General features: G+C 55.8%; 1 protein-coding gene across 2 annotated transcripts in view; it reads left to right on the top strand.

The window, feature by feature from the left end:
* Cntn2 (contactin 2) overlaps window positions 1-24,751 on the top strand; it is a 31,544-nt gene extending 6,793 nt beyond the window's left edge. For both annotated transcript variants that reach the window (XM_047521247.1, XM_047521248.1), the window contains 22 exons: window positions 1,861-2,023; window positions 6,221-6,365; window positions 6,483-6,658; window positions 6,850-6,945; window positions 7,302-7,511; window positions 7,759-7,858; window positions 9,250-9,425; window positions 9,807-9,943; window positions 10,384-10,513; window positions 12,228-12,378; window positions 12,500-12,627; window positions 12,964-13,139; window positions 13,605-13,725; window positions 14,255-14,413; window positions 14,805-14,954; window positions 17,093-17,163; window positions 17,473-17,707; window positions 18,033-18,145; window positions 19,082-19,268; window positions 19,573-19,685; window positions 20,116-20,284; window positions 20,704-24,751. In XM_047521247.1, the coding sequence (XP_047377203.1) occupies window positions 1,936-2,023; window positions 6,221-6,365; window positions 6,483-6,658; window positions 6,850-6,945; window positions 7,302-7,511; window positions 7,759-7,858; window positions 9,250-9,425; window positions 9,807-9,943; window positions 10,384-10,513; window positions 12,228-12,378; window positions 12,500-12,627; window positions 12,964-13,139; window positions 13,605-13,725; window positions 14,255-14,413; window positions 14,805-14,954; window positions 17,093-17,163; window positions 17,473-17,707; window positions 18,033-18,145; window positions 19,082-19,268; window positions 19,573-19,685; window positions 20,116-20,284; window positions 20,704-20,813 (3,141 nt within the window). In that variant the 5' untranslated portion in view covers window positions 1,861-1,935 and the 3' untranslated portion in view covers window positions 20,814-24,751. The remainder of the gene's footprint in view (window positions 1-1,860; window positions 2,024-6,220; window positions 6,366-6,482; window positions 6,659-6,849; window positions 6,946-7,301; window positions 7,512-7,758; window positions 7,859-9,249; window positions 9,426-9,806; window positions 9,944-10,383; window positions 10,514-12,227; window positions 12,379-12,499; window positions 12,628-12,963; window positions 13,140-13,604; window positions 13,726-14,254; window positions 14,414-14,804; window positions 14,955-17,092; window positions 17,164-17,472; window positions 17,708-18,032; window positions 18,146-19,081; window positions 19,269-19,572; window positions 19,686-20,115; window positions 20,285-20,703) is intronic.
* Window positions 24,752-25,207: the final 456 nt, after the last annotated feature.

Genomic DNA, 25,207 nt, shown 5'->3' with positions numbered 1-25,207 from the left:
GCACGGGGGGAATGTCAGCAGGCTGGCAGCGCCAACCGTCTGGGTTCAAGGCTGGAACTGGGAGTGGCAAGGACAGGGAGGAACAGATAACTGGGGGAAGTGGCACTCTCCCTGACAACCGGAAGTGGATGTGAAGCTGGAGGATATAAGGCTGGAGTTGGGTGGGGAGGGAGTGCCATCTGCCCCACACATACCCAGACACCCCATTTCTCAGCTCCACACAGGATTTCTGCCACATCCACCCTGACAGACCCTGGGGCCGCTTCTCCCCTCCCTCCCGTAGCTCTTTCTGTGGCTGTGGAAGAGGCGCCCAAAGTTGCTGGTGACTCTGTGAGGAGAGGGTAGGGCGCTCTCCAAGGGGATGGAGTGTGCAGTGAGGTGGGACGTCACCCATCCTCAGGCCCTGCGCCACCCAGGCAGCCTGCATCCCTCCCTACCCACACCCACATCTCCAGACCCAGAGGGAGCATTCCCGGGACCTCAGTCACCTATAATCTCTAGGAACAACAGAGTACCAGCACTGAAGGGACCTTAGAGAATGCCCATTTTACAGAGGAGGTCACAGAACCAGAGATGGCAGGGTCCTGCAGCCAGTTAGTGGAGAAGCCCTGTCTTGCTCTTTGTTTGTTTTTGTTGATGTTTATGTGTTTGATACCAAGGATTGACACCAGGGACACTTAACCGCTAAACCACATCCCTAGCCCTTTTAAACATTTTTTTTTTTTTTTTTTTTTTTTAATTTTGAGACAGGGTCTTGCTAAGTTGCTGAGGCTAGTCTCAAATTTATGATCCTCCTGCCTCAGCCTCCCAAGTCGCTGGGTTTACAGGCGTGCATCCCCACGCCTGGCCCGGCTCTTGGTTTTCTGCAAGGCAGGCAGGTGGGGCAGATGTGCAGAATCTGCTGCCAGGTTATCTGGACCCTGTGGCAGCTCTGAGAGGGCACTGTGGGAGCCAGTAGCTCAGGCTACTGCGAGAACTGGCAGGCAGGCCCCAAGAGTCCCTGAACCCTTCAGAACTCAGGATGTCCCCCTGGGCACAAGAAGTGGATGGGGAGGCTGATTCTGCCCCTGCCCCTGCCTCTCAAGTTGAGGTCCACATCTCTCAGGCTGATGGGTCAGGTCTCTGGTAGTCCTCAGCAGCCTGCAGTGGACGGGTTCCTGCGACCTCTGTGTAAGACGGGCTTCCCCTCTGGGAGTTGCATTGAGTCTTTGAGCCCAGAAGGCCTGCTGGTCCCATTAGCCGTCTGGTCAGTGTGGCTAATGGGGCTAAGGTCATGACTCCATCTTACAAAGCATCTAAGTGCCTTACCTGGAGCCCCTGGCGAGGGGGCACCGATGAATCACAAGACCCCATCCCACTGCTAGAAAAACGAGGCTGGTCCTAAGACTTAATGCAGCTCCCAGAAGGGGCTTGCTAGCCCCCACTGGGGCAGATGTGGGAGACAGATGGGGGAGAGTCGGCCCCAATCCCCCAATTGCCAGAGGAAGATGTGCTGGTTCCCCCATCCAGGCTCAGGTCCTGTTCTCCGATGCCGCATCAAGCACTGTCACCTGCATGCGGGCAGGTGGGTTCTTGTCTCCTAATTAGCTACAGCTTTCACTTCCTGAGCAGCACCCCGCTGGCTGGAGGGGGGCAGGTGGGGGCACAGAGCAAAGCCAGACTCCCAGGGGGCGGTGGGAGGCACTCAGCTTCAGGAAGAGCTCCTTGGTAATAGCCAAGCCCCTTCCCCTGGGGCTCTGGAAGGAGAGTGCCCAGCAATCCCGGCAGCGGCAGCGGCAGGGGCTGGGGTGGAAGCTCTACTGACCAGATGAGCCTGCGCTGGGCGGGGCGCTCAGAGCCCTCCTCCCTCTGCCTCCCTAGGTGCTTCTCTGCTTCCAGCCAGACCCTCTCTGAGCTGGGCTGAGGCTCCCCTTCTGATTCCTTCCTCTGTCCGCGATGCTCACCATGAAGACACTGGCCAGGAGGAAGCCACACCTGCTGCTGCTGCTGCTGCTGGCCACCATGGCCCTTGTCACCTCTCCAGGTAAGAGGGGTTGCTGAGGCTCCAAAGGGATCATTATATCATTAAATCATTGCTGTGGCCAGGGCAACGATTATACAGATAATTGCCTCCACACTCTACACTCCACTCTATAGCATCTAGACTTCGGAGACCATTTCCTTGCCAAAATTTTTGCATCTGTGGATCTTACCTTCCCTTTGAGGCAAGGAAGGAGGAAACGTGTTCTTTGTTACATTGTAGATGAAAGAAGAATGACCCAGAGAAGCTGAGTGGATTACACTGGGTCATACAGCAAGATTATAGCACAACCAGATCTCCACACTACCAGCTCAGAACTGTAGCTTATAAGGCCATGCTGTCCAATATGGTAGCAATACTCACTGGGGACTGCTAAGCTAGGATCCAATGGATTACCAAATGTTGCCCTCAGTTGCACAAGCCATGATTCGAGAGCTCAATAGCCACCTCCAGAAGCATAGACCATGGAACATTTCTGTCATATCTAAAAGTTCTCCTGAAATGTCCCTGACACGAGGAGATAGCAGCAACACCACTGAACTCTGGGAGGCTCCCTCCAGGAAACCCTGCATCTCCCTGAGGGACTGAGGGAGGACAGGATGTGGATGAGATGAGGCGGAGCAGGAGAGCCCAGGTCCTCGTCCAGAGATGCTCACCTTGGAGTAGGGGAGGAGGAGGCTGGCAGACGCAGGGGAGGGCAGAGAAGGGGGCTGTCCTGGAACTGGTGGACCCGCATCTCCAGAGCCTGCTGTTGAGGACTCAGCCTCTGCCCTGACCTCCCGCCAATGGGCATTTCTTTTCCCCCTCAAAGAGTTCCATGGGAGGAGTCCATCCTCACAGTCCTTTTGGAGTTTTAACTGCCTCAGGCTCCACCTCCCCACCCAGGGTCCATGTGAGGTCACAGCCAGTGCCCATTGGTCCTGGGTCTCCACTGGCCTGCTTTCAGGCCTCATGTCCTCACTGCCTCCCAGTCCCACTCCCGACTTGGGCTGACCCAGAAGGTGGGGAGCTCCCAATGCCAGCCCTGACTATCTGTCCCAGGGCCCACTGGAGCAGGAGGAGCTGCCAACATGGGAAGCTTGGCTGCATAGGGCACCCCAGAGGATCAGAGGAGCAGAGCAGGCTCCTAGTGTCCCTCCCTTGGTGGCAGCTCAGTGCTGGACCCGTGCCATGCGCCATCTGAGGCAAGGGGCATGAGCAGCCTCCAGGGTCCTCAGACCAGAGCTCCAGAAGGCAACAGCCAAGGGACCAGGGCCTGGTCTGACACCTCCCAAAGCAACAGAGGGAGACAGGAGTGGAAAACCACTCCCGCAGCCCAGCCAGACAGCTGCTCAGCTCTTGCTTCCCCTGCCCATCTGGCCTCTGGATACGATTTTGCACTCCTGGAACCCAGAGCAAGGAAGGGCCACAAGGACTCCCCTCACCTTCCCATCTCACTACCCCCTCCCTCTGCAAGGTTTCTGATGCCTGTGCATGGAGAAAGAGTTACCAGGACAGGGAATCAGGAGAGAGTCAGAGAATGTTGAACAGGACAGCAAAGAAGGGCCGACTTTGCCTGGGAGCCATTGTGTGTGTGTGCGCACACGTGTGTGTGTGCATGCGTGTGTGTGTGTGCCATGTGTGCATGCTCGCCTGTATGGGAAGGGGCATGTGTAGGTGGGTGTGTATGCAGCTGTGGAGGGAAGCGGGTGTGTGAGGGTGTGTCTGTGCGTGTGGGTGTTGTATTCAGATGTGTGCATACACTGTATCTGGCTATTTGAGCGAGGCGTGGATGGAGGGGCACCACCTTGCAGGGTGGCAGGCCTGGTCAGCCCTGGCAGCATGGTGCTGGCTCTTGACCCCTGCTCTCCTTCAGAACTTCATCAGGCATTTTTTACAATCTGGATTCCTAGTGATCCTTATACTGGCCCTTGGATGGAACTGGGCCTCTGCTGTTTCCATGGGAAACTGAGGTCAAGAATCAGGGACATGATGGTTAAGAATGCTGACTGTGGGGCAAGACTGGCCCAGGTCAAATCCCGCCCCCTCCCCGAACTGTTCCTTCTTGCTGTGTGTTGTTGGGCTAGTCATTTAACCTTCTAAGTCTCAGATTCTGTACTGATAAAAAGAAAATGCAGCGCCTATCTGGCAAAGGGGCATGAGAAGCAAATAGGGAACGTGGTCACCAATGGCATCTGTTTTTATTACTTTTTATTATTATCAATAAACCCCTACTTATGAATGTGTGCATATATAAATGCATAGACATGCCATTTGCAGCGGTGTGTGGGTAGGAACGGCTGTGTGTATACACTGCGTATCTGGCCATGTGAGGAGCTGAAAGGTGCGTGTTAACGTGTATCTGAATGTCTGTGATGTGGCCCGAGAGTGCGTGTAAGGAAGTGTGCAGGTGAGCCACGTGCAGGTGTGTCCATGTGGATATTCGGGGGAGTGTGAGGGTGTGCGCCCGGCTGGTGCGCAGCAGAAAGCTTGTTTCAGGAAGAGGGACGGTCTTAGAGCATCTTAGAGCGCCAGCGCGCCCAAGCCCACTCAGCTGCCCCACCCCTAGACGCCTGGAAGCTGCTATTGTGAAGGTGGCTCCCGGCACCCCGCTCCCCTCCATCCCTCCTCCCCGCCCTCCCAGTGGTCCCAGCTGGGGCAGGGAGCCCTACCCTCCTCCACCGCCATCATTAACTGGGGATTAAGCTGGGCTTTCCAGCCGAGATGATGCTGGTGCCGCCAGACCAACGCCTCCGAGGCCTGGGGCGGCAGTGAGGGAGAGTGACGGGTGGCAGGGCGCGGGGGATGCCTGCACCGGGCCATTTCTGGGAGCCCGGTCTCCTACCTCATTCTGAGAGCTGCTTAACAGCTGCCCTCACTCCCAGGGGGCAGGGCAGGGCCTCAGCTGCAGCATGGAGGCCCACCCTTGGAAGAGGGCCGACAGCTGGGTGCACCCGGGCACTAATCGTTAATGGGGATCCCCGCCTCCTCCGTGACCTGCCGATCAGGGCCTGAAATCAGCCACATGGAGAGGTAGGAGCCAACGGGGGGTGAGCACTGGCTCCTGCTGACTCCACAGAGACAAGGTGCCCTGGCCCCACCCGGCCGAGACGCACAGGCCCTGTGGAAAGGCAGGTACAAGACCCTGTCGCCTGTGCCCCTCATACCCTGCCCCTGTCCTGGAGAGGTGGGACAGTGATGCATGAAGAAAGAGCACCTGCTTGGGACAGGACTTGCAGGAAAACTCCATTTGCATGTGTGGTATCCATTTTTTCAGCAATTTCAGGAGAACTGGGGTTTAGACCTGTCTGGGTCATGGACTTACCATGGGACCATGAGCAAACCACTCCCTTTTCTGGGCCTCTCTTTCTTGAATTGGGACTTTATAAAACTGCCACCCATCAGCCATCCACTTGTCATCAGATGTTCTCCCCGCTCAGCCCCGCCCGCCCCACACTTGGGTCTGGCAGACATTTGCTGGGCATGCGCTCCACACCAGATGCCCTGCCAGGGTTCTGGCTGGATGCTCGGGTGGGCCCTGGAGGAGATTCATAGCTTCTCTTTTCACAGATGTAGACGTGGGGGCTCAGAAGAGTCCCATAACTTGCCGAAGGTCACGCAGCCAGCAGGAGGCCCAACCCGGCCCCAGCCCCAAGGCTTTTCACTGAGTCACTCTGCCCCAGAAGGGCACTAGACTCCAGGGACACGCCCCTCCCCCCTAGGGTTCTCCTGCATCTCGCACCCCATGGATCAGTTCCTTAAGGCTCCCCAGGGTGGCACCCCAGGGTGGCAGCAACTGCTTGCATTCTAAGGCCCCAGCATCTCGATCCTAAACCACTATTGGGACATGTGCCACGTGACGTGTGTCTGCTGCACACGCGACAGGCCCCAGCAGGGAGAAGAACCTGAAGAACGACCCAGTTGCTTACCCAGGGTCAGGTACAGAGCAGGTGCTTAATAACCAAGTGTCGGGAGGGACTGACTGTGACAGATGGACCACGGGGGGCCTGCCCACCTATTTAAATTCAAATTTAAATTAGTTAAAATTAATTAAAAATCGGTTCCTTAGCCACATTTCAAGTTCTCAGTAGCCACCGGTGGCTAGTGGCACTAGTGGAACATACTCCATCACAGGAAGTCCTCCTGAGCAGCATGGCGCTAGAGGCCAGGCCCCAGCTAGCCTCAGGCTGTGAGTCCCTCTGCTGGTGTCCTCTTCTGCAGCTTGGAGTTTGACCCAGGGATCCCCGGCCACCTTTGGGCCTGTCTTTGAAGACCAGCCCGTTGGCCTCCTATTCCCAGAGGAATCAACGGAGGAGCAGGTGACACTGGCTTGCCGTGCCCGGGCCAGCCCTCCAGCCACCTATAGGTGAGGGCCCTGCAGTGGGTGCTGGGAGACCCCGGGCCGCCATACTGTCTTCCCCTCATGTCAGCCCTGCCATCGGGCAGGACTCAGAGGATCCCCCTCCTCTGTCCCCTGCGGCAGGTGGAAGATGAATGGCACAGAGATGAAGCTGGAACCAGGTTCCCGACACCAGCTGGTGGGGGGCAACCTGGTCATCATGAACCCCACCAAGGCACAGGACGCCGGAGTCTATCAGTGCCTGGCCTCAAACCCAGTGGGCACTGTGGTCAGCAGGGAGGCCATCCTCCGCTTTGGCTGTGAGAACAATGGGGGGCCAAGACCCTGGGGGAGGGGAAGAAGAGGCCAGGAGGGACAGGTGACACCCTCAAGCCAGGCCTTCCTGCCCTCTCGTCACATGCCCTCATGAACTCTTCTTCCTGGGGAGCACGAGTCGGGGAGGGAGCCCCAAGCAGGAGGATGGTACCTGAGCCCCAGTCTCCACCTCCAGTTCTGCAGGAGTTCTCCAAGGAGGAGCGAGACCCTGTGAAAACCCACGAGGGCTGGGGGGTGATGCTGCCCTGTAACCCACCTGCCCACTACCCAGGTGAGTGGCACCTGACCGGGCACACAGGCGTGACTTCTGGATGTTCAGCAGGGGGCGGTTGGAATAAGAGGTGGCAAGTGCCCCTTGAAAGCACTGATCCTGGGTCCCAGACTTTGACTGGTTCTGTCACGGGCTTGCCATTTTCCAGCTGCCCCTAGGGTGCATTCCCAGCACCCAGCCTTCCTGCAGAACAAGGCTCAAGTTCCATCTTGCCTCTAGGTCTCCCCTCAACTCCCATGCAGAGCATGGGGGCTCCCAGAACAAGGTCCACAGATTCCCACCAGCATGTGAGGGTCCCACCCAGATCGCCCCTGAGCCCTGCAACCCCTGGTTTCCTCAAACTACCCGCGTCCTAGGCTTGTCCTACCGCTGGCTCCTCAACGAGTTCCCCAACTTCATCCCGACGGACGGGCGTCACTTCGTGTCCCAGACCACAGGGAACCTGTACATTGCCCGGACCAACGCCTCGGACCTGGGCAACTACTCCTGCCTGGCCACCAGCCACATGGATTTCTCCACCAAGAGTGTCTTCAGCAAGTTCGCTCAGCTCAACCTGGCTGCTGAAGGTCAGGATTGCCAGGTGTGGCGGGAGGAGGGAGCCAGAAGGCTGTGGGCGTTGTGGGGAAAAGGCCCCCTGGTCTTCCTGCCGCGAAGCCTCAGACCTTCCCAGACCCAAGGGGAAGGGGGAGGAAGTCATCCACCAAGCTGGAGCTGCGCAGATGGTGGGCTCTGAGGGTGCCACACGGGGTCCTGGCATGGGAGCACTCCCCTGGAGTCACTTGGGTGTGATTTGCACCACCCCTCTCTCCCCAGATCCCCGGCTCTTCGCGCCCAGCATCAAGGCCCGGTTCCCGGCAGAGACCTACGCTCTAGCGGGCCAGCAGGTCACTCTGGAGTGCTTCGCCTTTGGGAAGTGAGTGGAGCTCCCTGGCCAGGCACAGCCTTTCAGAGCCCATCAGGGACACAGGGGACTGCAGAGTGAGGGTGATCAAGGCCAGCGGTCAGCTTAGCGCCCCTCCGCCCCAAGCAGAGTGCTCAGTGTGCAGAGTGCTAACAGGCTTCGTGACCACCCTCTGATCACGAACTGCAGGTGGGGCATCCCGTGCCAGGGGCTTTACACACATTGGATCACTTGGTCCTGCCAGCAATGCACAGCAGGCTCAAATGGCCTGAGCAACACCAGGGCAGGGACAGGAGCAGAGTGTGGGCTCCAACCAGCCCACCTGGTATAGATCCCAGCTGTCACTCACTGACTGGAGGCCTTGGGAACACTTCCTAATTTGTGTCTCAGCTTCCTCCTTCCTAAACAGTGACAGTAACAGTAATCACCTGATAAGATTGTAACCAGGAATAAATAAGTTAATATACTTAAAGCCTTAGAGCAATGCCTGGCATTTAGTAAGTATTCCATGAATGTTAACAGTTACCAATTTCAAACCCACAACAGAAAGTGTTATCTTTCTTGCTCTCCCAGAAAAACAGTTCACTGGGACAGGGCTAAGAAATAGCACGTGTTGCCAGGCATGGTGATGTATGCCTGAAATCCCAGCAGCTCGGGAGGCTGAGGCAAGGAGGATTGCGAGTTCAAAGCCAACCTCAGCAAAAGTGAGGCACTAAGCAACTCAGTGAGACCCTGTCTCTAAAGAAAATACAAAAAAAAAAAAAAAAAAAAAACGGGGGCTAGGAATGTGTGACTCAGTGGCCAAGTGCCCCTGAGTTCAATCCCCGGTACCACAAAAAAGAAAGAAGAAGAAAAGAAATAGTAAGTGCTCAATAAATGTCTGTGGAATGAAGGAATGTGACTTTACTTTGGTCCCCTCTTGCTTCAAATTTGTCCTGGGGCTGCCGCTTTGTGGAAAGTTACTGGGCCTCCAGAAACCCCACATAAAGGCTCATGGAAGGGTGATCTAGTGGCCCTTCAGGATGCTGATTCCTCAGTCCATTATAGGACACAGGTTACTAGTAACTAAAGTGCTTTTGAAAAGTGGGGCAGGAGGAAAGGGGGCCCATAAAGACCCAGCACATAGACTGCGGCTGACCAGGACAGTGGGAAGTCAAGCTGGACCACATGAAGACCACTTTATTGGCTCCACAGCTGTGGCAGTGGACAGGGGCAGCAGAGGAGGCCTGCCCCGTGTCCCTTCCCTGATGGTGCTCCAAGTCTAGCAGGGAGAAGAGCTACAAATTGGCCCACATGGGCCTCTGTCCAGCTGTCCCCTCTCAGGGTCTGAGTACCAGGAGTCTGGGCACAGGAGGAACGTGCCCAGCTCAGCCCGCCTGCTCTGACTTTGTCTCCCCTGCCAGTCCTGTGCCCAGGATCAAGTGGCGCAAAGTGGACGGCTCCTTGTCCCCGCAGTGGGCCACAGCCGAGCCCACCCTGCAGATCCCCAGCGTGAGCTTTGAGGACGAGGGAACGTATGAGTGTGAGGCGGAGAACGCCAAGGGCCGCGACACCGTGCAGGGCCGCATCATCGTGCAGGGTATGATGCCGGGGACCCCTTCGCCTTCACCCTTCGCCCTGAGGAAACATCCCCAAAGTCAGAGGGAGTCTGGGGGGCCCTCAATTCCGCCCTCTTGTCCCAGGACTGCACTGAGTCTGGGGAAGAGAGGCTACTGGCCAGCACAGCTTCAGCTGGGGGCGCGGACAGCACACAGACACTTTGGAATGATTTAAGTTGCTAGAAGAGCCACTGCATACCCAGAGTGCCGACTTCTTCCTGCCCTCTCCTTCCCCGTCTCCACCTGCAGGGGGCGCCTCTGCTGTCTGGCACACATACAGCAGCCCCACCGTTACCTCCTACTTAACCAACCAGAGGCTCCTCCCAGGTCATCCCAGATTCTCTCTCCCTTGCTCTCCACAGCTCAACCCGAGTGGCTCAAGGTGATCTCAGACACAGAAGCTGACATCGGCTCCAACCTGCGCTGGGGCTGTGCGGCCGCCGGGAAGCCCCGACCCACAGTGCGCTGGCTGAGGAATGGGGAGCCTTTGGCCTCCCAGGTAGTCCTGGGCTTCCTCCCACACAGCCTCTTCTGCTCCCCTGGTTCCCTCATCCCCAGAGCCTCCCCCCATCACTGGTAGCCCTTCTGGACCAGCCAGGGTGTCATGGGGGGTGGTTCTGGGTGCTTTATCCATCCCAGAGTCACATGGCCACAGGCTGGTCAACTGGATAGAATCCCAGAGACCTGGGTCCAAACACAACTCAGACTCAAAAACAGAATGTGGTCCTGAGTGGGTCACTTGGCCCTCCTGGCTTGGGGACAGGGGCTGGGCTGGGTAACGACAGAGTCCTGAGATTCCAGGCTGCCCGGAGCTAGGACTACACAACAGCCCCATCCCAAGGAGCTACCAGCCTCGAACACGTCCCTGCCGATCCCTCCTCCCGGGCCTCCAGTGATCCTGATCCTCTGTCCTGCCCTGGGCTGGGCTCTTCTGCACAGAACCGGGTGGAAGTGTCGGCTGGGGACCTGCGGTTCTCCAAGCTGAGCCTGGAGGACTCGGGCATGTACCAGTGTGTGGCTGAGAACAAACACGGCACCATCTATGCCAGCGCTGAGCTGGCCGTGCAAGGTAAAGAGCCAGGGAGGCAGGGGACTTGCTCGTGCACAGAGAGGGCGGCTGTAAGAATTCTGAGTCCAGCATCTCCTGACGCTCAGTGCACACGTGCGCACGTGCATGCGCATGAAGGCAGCGGTCCTCAGTTTTCCGACAGCCTCTGAGTGGGAGAATTGAGGGATTTCAAAGGAGGTGAGATACCAGATTGACAGGTCCCAGGGGATAAGGTCTCTTGACTTGTCCAGTGTCTGGCAGGAACAACGCAAATGCAGTGGGGAAAACGGTAGCAAAATCATCAAGAATCAAATCGATGAGCTCTGTTTGACCTCGCCCCTTCAGCTGGGTGAACTTTGCTTAGCTTCTTTTTCTCTTCCTTTTCTTTCTTTCTTTCTTTCTTTCTTTCTTTCTTTCTTTCTTTCTTTCTTTCTTTTCTCCCTCCCTCTCTCTCTCTCTCTCTCTCTCCCTCTCCCTCTCCCTCCCCCCCTCTCTCTCTTCCTTCCTTCCTTCCTTTCTTTCTTTTTCTTTTTCTTTTTTTGTACTAGAGATTGAACTCAGGGGCACTCGACCACGGAGCCACATCCTAGCCCTATTTTGTATTTTATTTAGAGACAGGATCTCACTGAATCTCTTAGTGCCTCACTATTGCTGAGGCTGGCTTTGAACTCACAATCCTCCTGCCACAACCTCCCGAGCCACTGGGATTACAGGTGTGCACCACTGGGCCTTGATATACAAAGCTCAGGCAATAAGGGTCCTGCCCTCATTCTGCTACTGTGAGGGTAAACAAGATGGGAGAGGTAAAGCATAAAGCACCCGCCCATCATATGACAGGTGCCCATGAAGTGTCATCTGGTGTTCATATTTAGTTCATATGCTTTCGGCTTGCTGAGGCTCAGTTTCCCCATCTATAAGATGCGCCTAATGATACCCATCTTGTTAAGTCACAGTGAGGCTTAAATGAGACTTGCTCCTTCACCCATTCACTACCTCCAAGGGAATGAGCAAAAAGATCCTGCCTGTACCCTCAAAGGTTTTATAAACCAATTGAGGGAGAGGGACAAATACACACAAAATCAAATAATGAAATAATTTCAACTAGCCATAAAAGATACACTATAAAGAAAATCCATTGGAGTCATGAGTGAGACAGGCCATTACCTGGGGTGGTGAGGAAAGACTTCTCTGAGGAAGTCACATTTGGGATTTGACCTGAATGTTAAGAGGAGCCCACCTTATGAAGAGTTGGGGAACTTCTAGGCACACTGACAGCAAGCACAAAGGTCCTGAGGCAGGATAAGACTTGGCAATTTTAAAGAACAAAAGAAAAAAAAATTGGCTGATGATTGGAGCGCAGTGAGTGAGGGTGAGTGGGGGAGGCGGATGGGAGAGGTGGGGACTGATTTTTGATGGCTGTGAGCAGCTGGGCTTCGTTCTGAGTGCTTGATTTACATTTTTACAAAGACATTCCTGGCTGCTGGGTGGAGAAGTGACTGGAGGAGGGAAGCTGTGTCACAGAAAGGCCACGTAGGGGGCTTATTCAGCAGTCCAGGAAGGAGAACTGGTGGCCCGGAGGTGGTGCTGGATGCTGGGTGTGTCCTGGAGTGGTACTGCCAGGAGCCCGAGGGTCGGTCTCAGGAGGAACAGATGGGGCTTAGCACGTGTCCCGTCCAGGGCACCGGGCGCTGCTCTTGCTCTGTGGTGACTGCATGTCTCTCCCCTTTCCTTCCAGCATTGGCCCCTGACTTCAGGCAGAATCCCGTGAGACGTCTGATCCCCGCCGCTCGCGGGGGAGAGATTGTCATTCCCTGCCAGCCGCGGGCCGCCCCCAAGGCCGTGGTGCTCTGGAGCAAAGGCACTGAGATTTTGGTCAACAGCAGCAGGTACCACCCGCACCCCGCCCTGCGCCGTCCCTGCTCCCCCACGTTCCCCTGGGAGGCCGGTTTCCCTGTGTGTCTGCAGTGTGTCCCTGGGTTGACCAGATCTGCTTTGTCCCTGCTGCAGAGTGATAGTAACTCCGGATGGCACCTTGATCATAAGGAACATCAGTCGGTCAGATGAGGGCAAATACACGTGCTTCGCTGAGAACTTCATGGGCAAAGCCAACAGCACTGGAATCCTGTCTGTGCGCGGTAAGGCCGTGGCTGGGGGGCCTCCCGGCTCACAGCCAGGTGTCATCTCCCCTGCAGCCTGCTCTCGTGTCCCCAGATGGCTTTTGGTTTGGTGTTGAGGCCACCTCAGGACTCAGTTTTGCATGGGACCACCCCCTTGCCACTGTCCAGAATCTTGTCCTGCTTCACTGCTGGCCACACGCTCAGAAGGCTGCTGAGGGGTCAGGACACCTATTGGTCACAGCGCCTCTGTTCTTTCCTGGGGCTCAGGACAAAGCCCTGCGCCCTACTACAGCCCCTGGCCTGGACTTTTCCCTCCCCCACTCACCCAGGGGCCTTTTCATTTTGTTTTTTCAGATGCGACCAAGATCACTCTGGCCCCCTCAAGTGCTGACATCAACTTGGGTGACAACCTAACCCTGCAGTGCCATGCCTCCCATGACCCCACCATGGACCTCACATTCACCTGGACCCTTGATGACTTCCCCATCGACTTTGACAAGCCTGGGGGTCACTACCGGAGAGCCAGTGTGGTGAGGACTGAGGCCAGAGTCCCCCCTCCTTCCAGATGGACAGAGGACCCAAGATGTCCTCAACCGTCACCACCTGCAAGCCCCTTCGGAGCCTTCCCCATTCCCGAGGCCCACACAGGCAGACCCTTCCTTCAGGGACCCACTCATTCAGGAGAGGGTTAGAGACAGAGTTAGAACTCGGAGCATCCAGGAGACCCCCTCCCAACTCTCCTCTTGTTATTCTGTCACCCAAGGCACATGACCAATGCCTTGGACTGTCAGTGACTGTCTTCTGTAATAAACTCTGTTGCTTAGTCCCCCCAGGGGCACTAAGAGGGGAGTAGCTGATGCCTCCCATTGAACTGAGAGGCAGAGGGGCCTGCGGACATGATGGAGCAGGGGGACTCCCGAGTCCTGCTTTGTGTCTCATGGCCCACTGAACTAGTGAAGGCTACTTTCTCTGACCTGGGTGTCCCCTATGTGCAGAAGGAAACTGTTGGGGACATGACCATCCTGAATGCCCAGCTGCGCCACGGCGGGAAGTACACGTGCATGGCCCAGACAGTGGTGGACAGTGCCTCTAAGGAGGCCACCGTTCTGGTCCGAGGTAAGGGGTTCCCCTCCTCTGCCCGACCCCTGCTCCCTTAGTGGCCACCAGGGCTATTCTGACCTGTTGTCCCTAACTCCCCTCCTCCCCCAAAAGCTGTGGGGAAGGACTTCTGGCGGGAGTGGCCTGCTGAGCCTGCACATCCATTCAATGCCTGCCTGGTTCTTTGTAGGTTCTAGATGAGTAGAATATTTTTCTTCCAAAGCTAAACATTTATTTTTTTAAAAATCCATTCTAAACCCAAGGCAGAATACTTTGCCAAACCTAATTTTCAAGTCTGGTGCTGGGGAATCTATGCAGGGCAGGGCTCTGCTGGTGCCTCTGAGCACACAGAGCCTGAGGCCACCCTCCCACTGCATCCCCCACTCCCCACTGACTACACCCCCCCTTACCTTTCTTCCTGGGTGTGTCCACTGCGCCCTCTGCTGCCCTCTCTTGGTAATGCACCAGCCCCAACTGGGTTTGGAGAAGGTTGGCTCAGATTGAAAACTGCCCAATCCTGACCCAGTGTGCTCTGCTCTCCGTGCAGGTCCGCCAGGCCCCCCGGGAGGTGTGGTGGTGAGAGACATCGGTGATACCACTGTCCAGCTAAGCTGGAGCCGTGGCTTTGACAACCACAGCCCCATTGCCAAGTACACCCTGCAGGCTCGCTCTCTACCTGCCGGGAAGTGGAAGCAGGTTCGGACCAGTAAGTGTGAGGCCCACCCGGCTCGGTACTGAGAAGGCTGGGCTGTGTGTGTTGCAGGGTGTCAGGGTCAGGAGTCTGGGGTCAGAGGGCCAGCAATGAACCTGGAATTTTGGAAAGGTATGAGTTTTGCCTTCTATCATCAAGAAGCACCCGGACAGGTGGGGAGACAGAGAGCAGGAGAAGGGAGAGAGTGGAGGAGGAGATGCTCAGTCTGCACCCTCAAAGACTTGGAAGGACTGATACTGGAGCAATGAAAATATGGGTTTTGCATGCTTAGTATACAGCAGGAACCACAATGGGGGCTGGGTACCAAGGTGATGGGGCCCAATGCCCACCCTCATCCAGATGTGAATAACCACGTGCTGTGCACTCACTCCCTGGTACCCTGCAGATCCTGCCAATATCGAAGGCAACGCCGAGACCGCCCAGGTGCTGGGCCTCACGCCCTGGATGGACTATGAGTTCCGAGTCTTAGCCAGCAACATCCTGGGCACCGGGGAGCCCAGTGGGCCCTCCAGCAGAATCCGGACCAAGGAAGCAGGTCAGGGTCCTGGAGGTCCCCAAGGAAACTCAGCAGGGCAGAGACACTGGCTCCCCTTCCAGGGAGCCTCCAGTGAGCAGCCATCACGGAATTCCAACGCTGCTCACCAGGCTTTGGGCTCTAACCAAACAGCTGAGAAAGGACACCCAAGTGTCGGCAAGGGCAAGGGCAAGGGCGAGGGCGAGGGCGAGGCTGCCGTGGGGGAGAGCCACGTCGTCCAAACCGCTCATTTCAAACCCGAGTCCACCCGGCCACTGCATGCAAATCTATAATTATTTTTTAAGTTTAATTTAAAAAATGTGGAAAAACCAAAGTTTGGAAAAGGGAAGGGTCACACCAGCAGAGCCTAAGCCTGAACCCAGAATCATGGGTTGGCATTCCTGGAAGTGCACAAACTGCAGAGATCAGTTAATGGGGAAGGGCTGTGACTGTGTCATACAGGGGGACAGGAAAGCAGCCAGTGTCTCCAGGCCCTTGTTTGGATGACCTCTTTGGGAACAGGAGGAATAAGAGTCTGCCCATGGCCCTCAGTGAAAGGTGCATGTGTCAGAACCCGAGTGGGGACAGAGTGGGAGAGACTCCAGGAGGAACAGGCGCAGACCCCATCAGCATCTGCTGGGAGGCTCTTGCCCACCTCCCTCTGAGTCATTTGCAGGTGAGGGCCTGGAATGAGGGATCCTGCAACAGGCAGCATGGACTCAGAATCCTGCCCCCTCATCCTGCCTCCTCAGACCTGCCGCACTGGATGTGTAGTGAGGGTCCATCTTGGTGTCTCCTGTAAACATGGTCTGTGTGCTCCAGGTTGACTCTCCAGGCTTTCTGGAGTCACCTCAACATTTTTAGCTGGTACCTTTCATGAGTAAGAAGTTTCAGAGGGAGTTCTTTCTTTGATTGACCCCGAACATCTTGGTGATGTGAGGTGGGAAAGGGTCTCCTATATTCTAGTGTCCCGGGAGTTGTGTAAAGGAAAGATGGTGGGCTTAAAAATCAAGAGCTGAGTTCAAATTCTAGCTGTGCTACATGTTAGCCATGTGTCCTTAGGCAAGACACTTACCTGCCCCAAGTCTCAATCTTTTCTACTGTGAAAAGAATGATAATAATGCCCACCTTGCAGGGCCAAATAGGGGATGCATCTAGGTGTCCCTTACAAGCCCAAGGCCTGAAGATATCATCATCGGAACCAAATGAAAAGTCTCCATGTGCTGAATTCTCTGCAGAAATATCTAGACCCCAGCCAAGCCACTTTCAGCCAAGCTGGACAGCAGTTGAAATACATCCTTGTTTTAACACCAGTTTTTTTTTTTTTTTTTCTTTGCTCCAGCAATTTGACCCCAGGGGTAATTTATCACTGAGCTACATCCTCAGAACCATCCACACCTTTTTTTTTTTTTTTTTTTTTTTTTTTTTTTGAGACAGGGTCTTGCTAAGTTGCTTGAGTCCTACTAAGTTGCTGAGGCTGACCTTGAATTTGAGATCCTCCTGCCTCAGCCTGCTGAGCCACTGGGATCATAGGCGTGCGCCACCATGCCCAGCAACATCAGCCTTTTTTAATACAACAGGCAATTAGGGAATCAAATCTGACACAAAAAGAATAAGTTATACAATACTTTGGTGTGCAAAAGAAACAGGGATTTTTGTAGTTGTTTATTCAGTGGTGTGTGTGTGTGTGTGTGTGTGTGTGTGTGTGTGTGTGTAGTGCATTAACTGCCATGCTGGGTTATTTATTCCCCTTAATTTAAAGCAAACTGGTGTTGGTGTCTGTGATTTAGTTTGAGCTGACAGGAGTGAAAAGGACAATGACCAATTTTTGGAGCATCTACTATCTGCTGGCCACGCCTTAAATTTCAGTTTCATTATAGCCTTTGAGAGAAACGGTATTATCTTCATCTTAGGAAGAGGAGAATCAGAAAGGTTAAGTTACTGGCCCAGGAAACACAGGTCGCCAATGGCAGAAATGGGACTTGATCTCGGGTCTGCCTGACTCCAGAGTCCTGCCCAGAAGGGGCTGAGGGAGGACAAAAACCAGGATGCATTTGAGGATGTCCCCATCCTGAGATGGGCTCCGGGCACAGGCTGGAAGCTTTTGTTCCCTCGTTGCCCATTAACAAGCCACATCTATGTCCCTTGGCCCCTGACAGCCCCCTCAGTGGCACCCTCAGGACTCAGCGGAGGAGGTGGAGCCCCCGGAGAGCTCATCGTCAACTGGACTGTAAGCTGGCAGGGACAGAATCAGAAATGCGCCTCCTCTTCTCTGGAGGGACGAGCCCTGCCCCCTCCTCCTCCCTTCCTCACTTGAGCAGCGTGCAGAAAGGACCACTGCACAGTTTTGACTCCAAAGCGACCAACTTCCTCCTCCCCTCCCCTTGCACCTGCTGCCCCCGCGCAAATCCGCTGCAGGCTGGAAGCGCGGCGGGCGCAGGTGCCCCAGGGCTGCCCCTCTTGGTGAAGGATGGGTGGAGTCAGGATGGGCAGGGAGACGCGCCGCGACCCCTCGCCCACGCCACGCTCTTGCCCTCAGCCCATGTCACGCGAGTACCAGAACGGAGACGGCTTCGGCTACCTGCTGTCCTTCCGCAGGCAGGGCAGCACTGGCTGGCAGACCGCCCGGGTGCCCGGCGCCGACGCGCAGTACTTCGTCTACAGCAATGACAGCGTCCAGCCCTACACGCCCTTCGAGGTCAAAATCCGCAGCTACAACCGCCGCGGGGAAGGGCCCGAGAGCCTCACGGCGCTCGTGTACTCGGCTGAGGAAGGTGGGCCCCTCCTGGGCCACGCTCGGCCCCGCCCCAGCCGTTTGTCCGTGGGGATGCGGGGCGGGACTGCTGCTCGTGCCCCAGCTTGATTTAGGAGTTGGCGGAGGAGAGGGCGCCTAAGCCCCGGACTCACTCCTGCCCTCGGGGCCAGGGGAAGGAGGAGAGCGCTGTCTGGGAAGAGAAGTAGACACTCTGGCAGCCCCCACCTGGCTCTGTCCTGGGTCCTGGACTCTCCTCCACAATCCTAAGCAGTCCTGGTTGGGAGCTGCTCTGTAGGACACAGGGATGCTCTGGAAATCCAAACCCATTCTGTGTTGGTCCCCAGAGCCCAGGGTGGCCCCTACCAAGGTCTGGGCCAAGGGGGTCTCATCATCAGAGATGAATGTGACCTGGGAACCTGTGCAGCAGGACACGAATGGCATCCTCCTGGGGTACGAGGTGAGTACTAACTCAGGGCCTAGGAGAGGAATGTGGGGTGCTGGGGCTTCAAGGTTTGGGGGGACGCCTGACAGCTCACTTGTCACTTTTCCTGGAGTCACTCATTCTCTGCCTGGCAAACTGAGCAGCCAGTCTGTGCAGCACTGTGGATGCAGCTTCACTAAGACCCATGGCTGAGCCTGGCGCTGGGGTGCACACCTGTAATCCCAGCAGCTCCGGAGGCTGAGGCAGGAGGATTGAGAATTCAAAGCCAGCTTCAGCAACTTAGCGAGGCCCTCAGCAACTCAGGCAGACCCTGTCTCTAATGAAATATATTTTTTAAAGGGCTGGGGATGTGGCTCAGAGGTAAAGAGCCTTTGGGTTCCATCCTTGGCACCAAATCCATGGCTGGCACCCACTGGGGAAGACAGACTTATAGATGCCATGAAGTCAGTGCTTGGCCACAGAGGGAGAAGGTCATTCCAAACTCTCCCCTTGATTTGGGAGAATATTTAGCAGTTCTTAATATTCCAACTACTGTGAAAATGGGTTCATGTTTGTTAACAACCATCGTAAACTTGCCGGGGGCCGGGGGCTACCTTGTAAATATAAATGTGCATTTCGTATCTCTGGCAGAATCTGCATGGTAGCCCTGAGTTCCTGAGATGAGATTGGGTCCTGGCAGGCCATTGCTAGGCCAAGCCTGTGTCCCCGCTTTGATCATCCCTCGCCCACCCACTCCCTCATCCATTTTATTGAGCATCTTTCTTGGACCTGGTACTGGGTGACCCTGCTGTCTGGATGCTTATGACTAAGTATCCCAATTCTAAGACTCAAGAGACTGAGTCTTAGGACCAGGTTGAGGCAGAGAGAAACAGAATGTGGGGGGCCAGGACCAGGGTAGCCCTGAGATCCTGAGCTTGACCCCTGACCCTAGGGTACCCCTGCCCCCTTCAGATCCGCTACTGGAAAGCTGGAGACAAAGAAGCAGCTGCTGACAGAGTGAGGACGGCAGGGCTGGACTCTAGTGCCCGAGTCACTGGCCTCCACCCCAACACCAAGTACCACGTGACCGTGCGGGCCTATAACCGAGCTGGCACTGGGCCTGCCAGTCCTCCTGCCAATGCCACAACCATGAAACCCCGTGAGTCTGCCTGCCAGGGGTGAGGTGGGGTGCTGGGGGTGCTTCCAGGATCACTCTTTCTCCAGCCATAAGACACTTGCTCTAGTCCACAGAAACAAGGGGTGCGCTGCTGAAAATGAGGTAGAATTCACAGCCTAGCTCTTCTCCAACCTTTGGGCTTTTGTGGACTGTGTCTCTTAGGGATTGGCGGCACCGTGTTCTGGGTGTAACTACCACAGGCAGACATCTGGAGAAGGGCTGGCTGATGCTGAGGGGGGTGGGCAGGGGACTGTGGCGGTCTCACCAACTCTCCCTCCCCTGGCAGCTCCCCGGCGACCTCCTGGCAACATCTCCTGGACGTTCTCAAGTTCCAGTCTTAGCATTAAGTGGGATGCTGTGGTCCCTTTCCAAAATGAGTCTGCAGTCACTGGCTATAAGGTGAGGAAGAAATCCATCAGGCCTGGATGGTGGGAAGAGCTCTGGTCTTTCTGGTGAACACGAAAACTACAATCTAAAGCAAGAGGGATCTGAGTGAGACAGAAGCAGAGTGTGGGACTGGGAGAGGCTTGCAGAGCAGGGGTGATCTCCAGCTAGACTAGAGTAGAGACTATTAAACCGATGGAATTGCTGTGGAAAGGCAGGGGTGAGGGGCAGCAGGGGGCTGGGTGGAGTCCCAGCCTCAGGAGTCTCCAAACACAATCGAGCTACTTGCAAGGTCACCTCCCACCAATGAGGAGCTTGGCTGATGGGAAACCCCAAGAGGGATGAGGAGACAAAACTAACTGAGCTCCCCCCAGGGACTAGATCTGGGCCAGAAAGAAGGATCCGCCCTGGCGTAAGGAAACGCCACTCGGAAACCTTCTTCTAGATGCTGTACCAGAATGACTTACACCCGACTCCCACACTCCACCTTACTGGCAAGAACTGGATAGAAATCCCGGTACCCGAAGACATTGGCCACGCCCTCGTACAGATTCGGACCACGGGACCCGGAGGGGATGGGATTCCGGCAGAAGTGCACATCGTCAGGAATGGAGGTGCCGCCTCTCCCCCCCGCAGTATCAGGGCTCACCAGACGCTGGTGAAGGGCTCATTCCCACCGCGTCACCTCCAACCTAGACCCCGAGGACAATGGAAAAGCCAGGCAGGAACCAAAGCAGTGCAAAGCCGAAACCACCCACACGGCCGCCCTCGCCCACCCTCCCCCACCCTCCAAGCAGCCCCGGGCGGGGAAGGGAGGGAGCCTCTTGCACCGGGTACATAAGGAGGCTGTAGCGAAGGACAAAGGCCCCGGCGAACTGTAGGGGTAGGACTGAGGATACCAGGCACCATTGGCCCTCTGGGGCCTGCAGTGCTCCCCATCGCGTGTCCCCTTAGGAAAGGTCTGGATCCGCGGTAAGCGGGGCAGGGGAAGCCCCAGGTCTGCTGACTCGGCCCGCACTTCTGCTGGTTTCAGGCACGAGCATGATGGTGGAGGACGCGGCAGTGTGCCCAGCCCCACAGCCCAGCGCCATCCTCTCCCACTCGGCGGCGATGCTGATCCTCATTGGCTACCTGGAGCTCTGAGCTCAGTGCTCCTCCTGCAGCAGAACTAGAACCCACCTCTGATGGACACAGCCAGCTGGCCCCTGCCCTTTCCCATGCCAAGGTGGCCGGACACTGTGGTTGGTTTTAAACACCCACTTGAAACAGCACCCTTTGCGCAGGAGGTGGGGTAGTTCAGATTCTGCCACAGGACAGAACCGTGGAGGATTTTTTTCTTTAAATCAAGATGAACTAGGCAGCGACTTCCATGAGGATACTGAACCCAACACTGGGCCTCTACAGGTCCTGGATGGAAGACGCAAGCCCATGGGAAGAAGGGGGTTTAATGTGTATTTTCAAATGGCAAGAGATGGCATTCTGAGTCCGCACAGAGACTCTGTCACCTGAGAGCAGAGTCCTGGGTCCTGTGAGAACACTGGGCAGGACCGGGCTAAGGAAATGGGACAAAGCATAAACATCGACCTCCCTCAACCAAGGAGAGGACGAACCCTGGGACCAAGACCTCTTCTCGTCCTCCTGCTGAGCAGTAACACAGCTGGACCCTGGCGTTGTCCTCCATGACGCCCTAGCAGCCCCTGCCTGCCTGGGCGGCTGAGAACTCTCGCCTTGCTGCTGGGGTGGGACGCCTGGACCCCTTCAGCATTGAGGGATGGGACTCCAGACTTCTGGGGCTGGGGGCTAAGAAGGGTTGGGAGGCTGGGACGCCTGGTGGAGTGGGGCACCAGCCTGAGCCTGAGGTACGGGCACCATCTGGGCGACACTGCCCTCTCAGCCAACACTGCCAACCCAAGCCTGTCACCCTGAGTGACAGAGCCACCTTAGGTGGCTGGGACTAAAGGGCTCGTCTTGGGGAAGTCCCCCACCGAGACTTATCCTGCACAGCCCCTCCAAGGTTAGGGCAGGAGACCCACAGGCGCTCACCTGCCCTTTCCCGCCAGCTCCGCCTGCAGACCTGTGGCCACCCCTCCCCCACTGCAGGCCCCAGACGCCCCGCCCCCCTCAGCGCAGCAGGCTTTCTCTGTCCTGGCCTCTGGAGGCTTCTGAGACAGGCGAGGATCAGTGTGACCCTGCCTGCTCCTAGGAAAACCCTGACCGCCTGGACAGCCCCGCTCCCTAGACTGCCTGGACTGCTCTTTTGCATTCCCCAGAAGAAAGAGGGGCTAATAAAGGGGACATCCCGCCGTGGGCTCAGGTGTGCTGCCAGTCATGGACAGCAGAACTGGAAGAGGCCTGAGAGCTCAAGTTGTCCACACCCTGCCCTTCCCTGGTGAGGAACTGGAGGTCCAGAGAGGGTCAGGGACTTCCCTAAGTCACGAGGCCTATAAGTAGAGGGGATGGAACTAGAACTCAACTCTTCTACCTGCCTATTCAAGGCTCTGTCTCTGCAGAAGGAGGAGGCAGTGCTGAACAGCTGTGGCCCAGTTATGAAGGTGGTCAAGGCCAGTAGGGGGTGAACAGTCTGCGTCAAGGCTCCCAGTTGGTGACCATGAGGATTGCATAGCTGGACCCAGCTCAAGGCATGGATATCCCACGAGATGTCCCAGCCTTCCTTGCCTTCTGAGCCTGGCTTCTGCTGGGGACTCGACGTGCAGTACCGACTTGAAGTCCCGACCCCTTACCCTTGCTCCGAGAAGAGACCAAAGCAAGGACAGAGTCCCTGCATCCAGGCAGCAGTGGCAATGCAACCAGGAAACCCCAAGGCCTGCGCTCTGCCAGGGGACCCTCACTTCTGGGAGCAGTGTGACAGGCATCTTGAAGGGCACTTGCCCCTGAAGCTCCCTGGGCCAGTTTTCTGTAGTTTACAGTTAGAGCTCTATTTTGTTATGGTTTTTTAAACTTTTAAGTCCTGCTCTATTTTCCTGGGCAGGTTTATGTTGATGTTTACCCAGTACAATTTTTTTAAAAATGTCAACTCACACACCTTCTCCCTGCCACCCCCACACCCAACTCCCCGCAGCATAGGACTGCGAGGGCTACGGGCTTAGCTCAGCAACCATTCTCCCTCACGGGGACCCCAAATTTGGCCTAGCATCTCTTTGTGCCCTGCTGGCTATGATTTGGCCTGTGCCCAGTTCTTCATCAGAAAGGGGACACTGAAATAAGCTTCCCCAAGGTTTATCTGATTCTTTCCTCACTGCTTGAGGCTGCAGCAGGGGAGACAGGGAGCCTAGTTGTTGGGACAGTATGAGCTGCTTTGGCGCGGGACCTAACCAGGGAAGCAGCTTGAAGGAGAACTCACCGTCAAGTACCTTACTTCTAATGAGGTCCGTTAGAAAGACGTGGAGGGTGCCTGCTTGGGAAACCCAGCAAGGTTTTGTTTTGTTTTGTTTTGTTTTATACCAGGAAAACCTGACTGCTACACAGGCAGAATTTGCTTGAGGGACAGAGCCATAGAACTATATTATAGCAGATGTTTCTGCAGCGTGAGACTTCATGTGACTGAGGTTGCAGGCTTGTAAAATGGAATAGCCTCTTGCTGGGGTGGCTTGGAGGAACAGACTAGATCAGGCAGCTTCCCAGAGTCCCTTCCTGCCTGAGGGGCCTCTGATTTTTGTCTTCTCTGCTTGGATGGGCTGGGGGAGCTGAAGGGGGTTCATCCTGCTGCAGTCCTGACTCAATTCTGGATTCCTTTCTCTCACACACTGAGCCCCAGAGAGAGGAAGCAGCCGGGGGGCAGCTACAAACAAGCATTTTGCTGCCCCACAGCTTAATGGCGAGTAAATGCCCTGAGAACTAGGGCCAACCAGCCAGATGGCTCTTCAGGGCTGGGGAGACAGGCACCAGCTGTTTGGTGAGCACTGGGGCTCAGGCAACAGCACTCTGTCCTTTGGCCTACAGGGTGGGAGCTCTCTGCGTCTGCGCGCGGAGGTGAGGGCTTGCAGGTCAGCTTCAACTTTCCTTCAGGGCAGCAAATCCTAGGTGATGCCAGGGAGCAGCAAGGCCAGGGGGGCAGGGGGTGGGGGATTTTTTCTTTTCTTTAATAAAATAACAGGAGAGACTCAAGTTAGACATCAGAAGAAGCTTCTGCCATGAGACCCTGGAATAAGCAAGCAGTTATTTCTCTAGGGACCTTGGAGGAATTTCGAGTGTTGTGTAGTCTAGGTTAGGTGAAGCTGTGACTGGAAGGACAGAGACTCTGCTGTCCTTCCAGAGCTGAGACTCTTAGAATCAAAGCATAGGAAGATGCTGTCTGTTGTGGTTCTTGTGTCTTAAAGGAAGCCATTAAGGAGCAACGGTCACCCAGAAGTTGTGGTGGCAACCCAGTGCCTTCCCCAGCATGCACTGCCCCTTGGCAGTCCCCAAAGCCATCCAGCCTGCACTCTGGGCAAGAGCCCAAGGTGGCTAAAGATGTTTTCCTCCTTTCTTCCTGGTGTCAAACTGAGATCACTAATGGGGTTCCTGCTCATCACAGGTGTAGTACCCGTGGCACAGGTGTGATGTTTGTCTCCCCAGCTCAGACGAACCTGGGCTAAGGACTCCTGGAGTAGTTTGGGGTGATCAGATGGGCATTCTTTTCTAAGGGACTTCAAAGAGCTCCGTGGACATGGGTACCTAGGAGCCAGTGGGGAGGAGGGGCAGTGCCCCACAGACTTGTATATAATGGTCATAGGCTTTGGGAAGGCAGGGCCATAAGGAAAATTGGAGAGGAACAAGATGGGTCAGATTTGCCCAGAGTCCCAGGCGGCCCCAGGCCTAAGGCACTCAGTGCCCTTGGATGGGGTGCATCCTGCCTTGGCCCAAGGTGCCTCCAACTTGCCACCTGCTTCAGGGCCTGCCCAGCTTAGAGAAGCTCAGGGCTTGGCAAATGCTAGGGCCTCACAGACCACTGACCTGACAGCTTATGTTCAAATGGAGCCACTCCCGCCGGCCCACCGTCCGCTCTTGTACTTCTTGTATGGTTGTTATTTATTGACTCTGGTAGCAGGCAGTTCTTAAATAAAGCTGGTTTCTCAACCTGTTGGCTGGCAGCAGCTGTGGGTTCTTATCACTTGCCTGGAGCACACCTCCTTGTCCTGTTTTGTAACCTTAGAGGCCTCTCTCTCCAGTGCCTTCAGCCTCCACACAGCCAATACTAAGGAGTTAGCATACACAGTCCACATCACTTCGGCCAGTCCTGGGAGGGGAGAAAACGGCCAGGAGACTCAGGCAGGTGACGCAGAGCACAGCAGGCACTTTGCCAGATGGAATGGCTTCACCTAACAGTGGCAGCAAACAAAGCCTGTGATGGAACTGTTTTAAGGTCCCCTGGCTTTTAAGAGGTGTTGACTCAGTGGTCCCAAAGGGAGATCTTCTCTCCTCAGAGAGATCTGTGAGCCCCAACTGGTGATCATGTGACTGCTGCCTCTGCTCTCTGCAGCCAAAAGGTTGTGGTTATTACTCAGTTTGCAGCCTCACCTCACACATTCAACCAACCC

Source organism: Sciurus carolinensis, chromosome 12, assembly GCF_902686445.1.
Source record: "Sciurus carolinensis chromosome 12, mSciCar1.2, whole genome shotgun sequence".
In the NCBI taxonomy this organism is placed as follows: domain Eukaryota; kingdom Metazoa; phylum Chordata; class Mammalia; order Rodentia; family Sciuridae; genus Sciurus; species Sciurus carolinensis.
This window is presented reverse-complemented; position numbering and strand designations above follow the sequence as displayed.